This window comes from Perkinsus marinus, assembly GCF_000006405.1.
Source record: "Perkinsus marinus ATCC 50983 genomic scaffold scf_1104296934088, whole genome shotgun sequence".
NCBI classification, from domain to species: Eukaryota; Perkinsozoa; order Perkinsida; family Perkinsidae; genus Perkinsus; species Perkinsus marinus.
Genome location: NW_003214915.1, coordinates 2501 through 5205, shown reverse-complemented (window position 1 = coordinate 5205; position 2705 = coordinate 2501). Strand labels below are relative to the sequence as shown.

Genomic DNA, 2705 nt, shown 5'->3' with positions numbered 1-2705 from the left:
GATTACCGTGAATTCCTCTGTATACTGAATCTGCACGAGAGGCTTTGCCCGTCATCTTGGAACACTGGCTGAACTCCTTTCCACTCCGGGCGTGCATCCATTGGAATGTACGCTGATCCACTTGACATGTTCAAAAGAAAAACTCGGTTGAGTATAGCTTATGGAGTCGTCAAGTTCTGACTAAATTTTTGAATTCTTAAATTCTGAGTCTACAGTGGCTACCCTAAAACTCAGCGACAGAGATTGAAGACATTAGGAAACTCACACAGTTTCATGAAATCGTAACAGATGTATGCAACACGCCTCCGATCAAATGATCGGTGATGATCGAGAAACCATCAGAGCATCGAGCAGTGACTTTATATCTGACGAAAAATGGCATGTTTCTGCACGCATGCATGTTGACATACGAGTTAGAGAGACGGTACGAGTTTTGCATTGAATATTCTTTCTCATATTCGCTTCGTATATGATACGAACATGAACATTCGTATATGAACTTTCGTGCGAGGTGATAACAAAACGCCGAGATGCACGAGCAATATTTTAATCATCCTCACTGCAACTGAGGAAGCCTTCTCATCTTCGAGAACAGAATTATGGGTGAAATTCGTGATGCGTGAAAAAATACTGGAACCGGGAGTCGAACCCGGGACCTATCGCGTGTGAGGCGATCGTCATAACCAACTAGACCATTCCAGCTGTGATACTCCAATCATACCCACAGTGTTCACACAGTCCTTCCCCGAAGGGAGGCCAATAAAACTCTAGAACTTCAACATTCTCACAGTAAGTCTCACTACATGAGCGTTCCACCACCGCACCTACCAACTCCCTTACTCTAACAGCGTCTCTACCAGTGGCACCATTCTCTCTGCATTCGCATGCATCAATGATCGACCGGCTGATACCCTGTCGAAATGTCATAACAGTTATGACAAATACACCGACACAGCATACCACCGAAATCTCCGCCGAAGGGTCTTGACCACGATCGATCAGCTCCTCTGAATATCCAAAAGCTCACCGTGCAACCCACGCTAGCCCTCGTCACTCACCTCCCACTTCCGCCTCAAGGCACATCTCAATCTATCCACCCGCAAGGAATGCACAAATAGAATATAGCTCTATCGCGATCCTATCCTATCCTCTTAAGTTGCACATAACTGCTTCCACCCATCCCAGTGACGTCCCTACTGCTAAGACCTGTGCGAGGGTCGCTCATGCAGACTGCCAAGCTGTATATACAGTATTGCCAGCTCTACAGGAACATGACATGCTGCAGCGGGGTCGTCATATATCCCAACTTCTCGGAAGATACATGATCCCTGTACACTAGTCTGTACGATGCACTGAGTAAGCGTTATACCCTCCTCACAGTTCAACTCCTCGAATAAAAACCGATCGTCTTCTATCACGGGTTGCAACGACAGTTCACATTCCAGCTCAGACAGAGCAGTCGGCTGCCTGCCGCTTTTTCGCATAAAGTTGACGAGTTTCATACGAAGATACTCGCCAGCTAGGATAAATTGTTGATCATAATTTACGTTATGGACGGTCCTCATATGGGCCCAAACGTCCCTCACTGGCCCTCTAGTAGAATAGTCGCAGATGCAGCATACGGCAAGGCACTCCTGAGGGAAGAGCCACAGTATTGGAATCTATTTTTGGTTACTCAGTTACACCAACAAGAATGCCTCTGAAACGGACAGGCCATGACTGGACCTATTCCGTATCTTACAGTGTTAACCTAAAGATACTACCTGTTCATGATCACTGACCTCCAGCTCACTATCAGACCTGTGAGACGAGATCACTATCCGGCCCTGAAGTGTCACCACTGCTGCTAGAAGAGGAATAGACAGATGGCGGTGCATGGCAGAAGGGGGCCACAAAATATCCAGAGGTTCCTCAGTGAAAGATACGGATGAGGCCCGCGAAGTGACCACTGCCTCGAGAATCAGAACCGGTACCCGTCTTTCGATTAGCCGCTACTCCTCCACACGATAATACGATTCTACGAAGCGACTTTAACCATGTCCAAGCCTAATAGTAAACTTGCGCTGAAAATGTCGAAACGTTCCACAAATCTGAGCGGAGCGATGCGCGCCCTTTCAATTGGGGTGTTCAGTACCTAAGTTCTAAGAGCGCACCCAAGATCGACTCTTACATGCGATATCTAATCCTAAGAGGGCTTTCGAAGGTCTATGCAACACGCCGTATGATGCCAATGATTACCATCATCATCATCAAGTTGCGTTGCGTTCCTCATTACCACCATGCTGGACGTCAATACCCTATCCCAACTACCAACCATCTACACTGTCATCGTAGTGGTCCTCGCTGTCCTCCGCACCATAGTAAGCTACCCAACGACCACTTCCTCCTTCTCCTCCCCCTCCCTCAGACCGCTGGTGTACCCTCTTCTCTCACATCCCTCACTCTAACCCTATTCACCCAGCTACTACAATGTGGAGCCACCTTGGCAGCTCTCCTCGTCGTCGCTGGTGCTTCCTTCATGGCCACTATGTGGACTACTAGTAGACTCTCAGACAAGGACCGTAAGGAGCATTCTCCCCACCTTCGACGTTCCCACTGCTTTTTTCAGATTCCCCTGTGGATTGGGATCAATGGCTTTCCTTTAAGGACCCCTCCCTCCGCGGCAAATACGGCACCAGTAGAGTCCCCATGCAGGCCTTCTACGA

The 2705-nt window shown here is 48.2% G+C and overlaps 2 protein-coding genes and 1 non-coding gene across 3 annotated transcripts in view; 1 reads left to right on the top strand and 2 right to left on the bottom strand.

The window, feature by feature from the left end:
* Positions 1 to 382, bottom strand: part of Pmar_PMAR008561 (T-complex protein 1, putative) — a gene marked incomplete at both ends in the record, with an annotated part of 1835 nt that extends 1453 nt beyond the window's left edge. The window contains 2 exons of the mRNA XM_002785071.1: positions 1 to 30; positions 359 to 382. The exon at positions 1 to 30 is cut by the window's left edge and continues 4 nt beyond it. Coding sequence (XP_002785117.1) covers positions 1 to 30; positions 359 to 382 — 54 coding nt within the window. The remainder of the gene's footprint in view (positions 31 to 358) is intronic.
* A 246-nt stretch (positions 383 to 628) lies between these two features.
* Positions 629 to 702, bottom strand: Pmar_PMAR008560. The gene has a single exon. It is a non-coding gene; the product is annotated as a tRNA-Val (tRNA).
* Positions 703 to 2279: 1577 nt separating this feature from the next.
* Pmar_PMAR008559 (Cyclopropane-fatty-acyl-phospholipid synthase, putative) overlaps positions 2280 to 2705 on the top strand; it is a gene marked incomplete at both ends in the record, with an annotated part of 2334 nt that continues 1908 nt past the window's right edge. Inside the window, 3 exons of the mRNA XM_002785070.1 lie at positions 2280 to 2360; positions 2408 to 2561; positions 2609 to 2705. The exon at positions 2609 to 2705 is cut by the window's right edge and continues 41 nt beyond it. Coding sequence (XP_002785116.1) covers positions 2280 to 2360; positions 2408 to 2561; positions 2609 to 2705 — 332 coding nt within the window. The remainder of the gene's footprint in view (positions 2361 to 2407; positions 2562 to 2608) is intronic.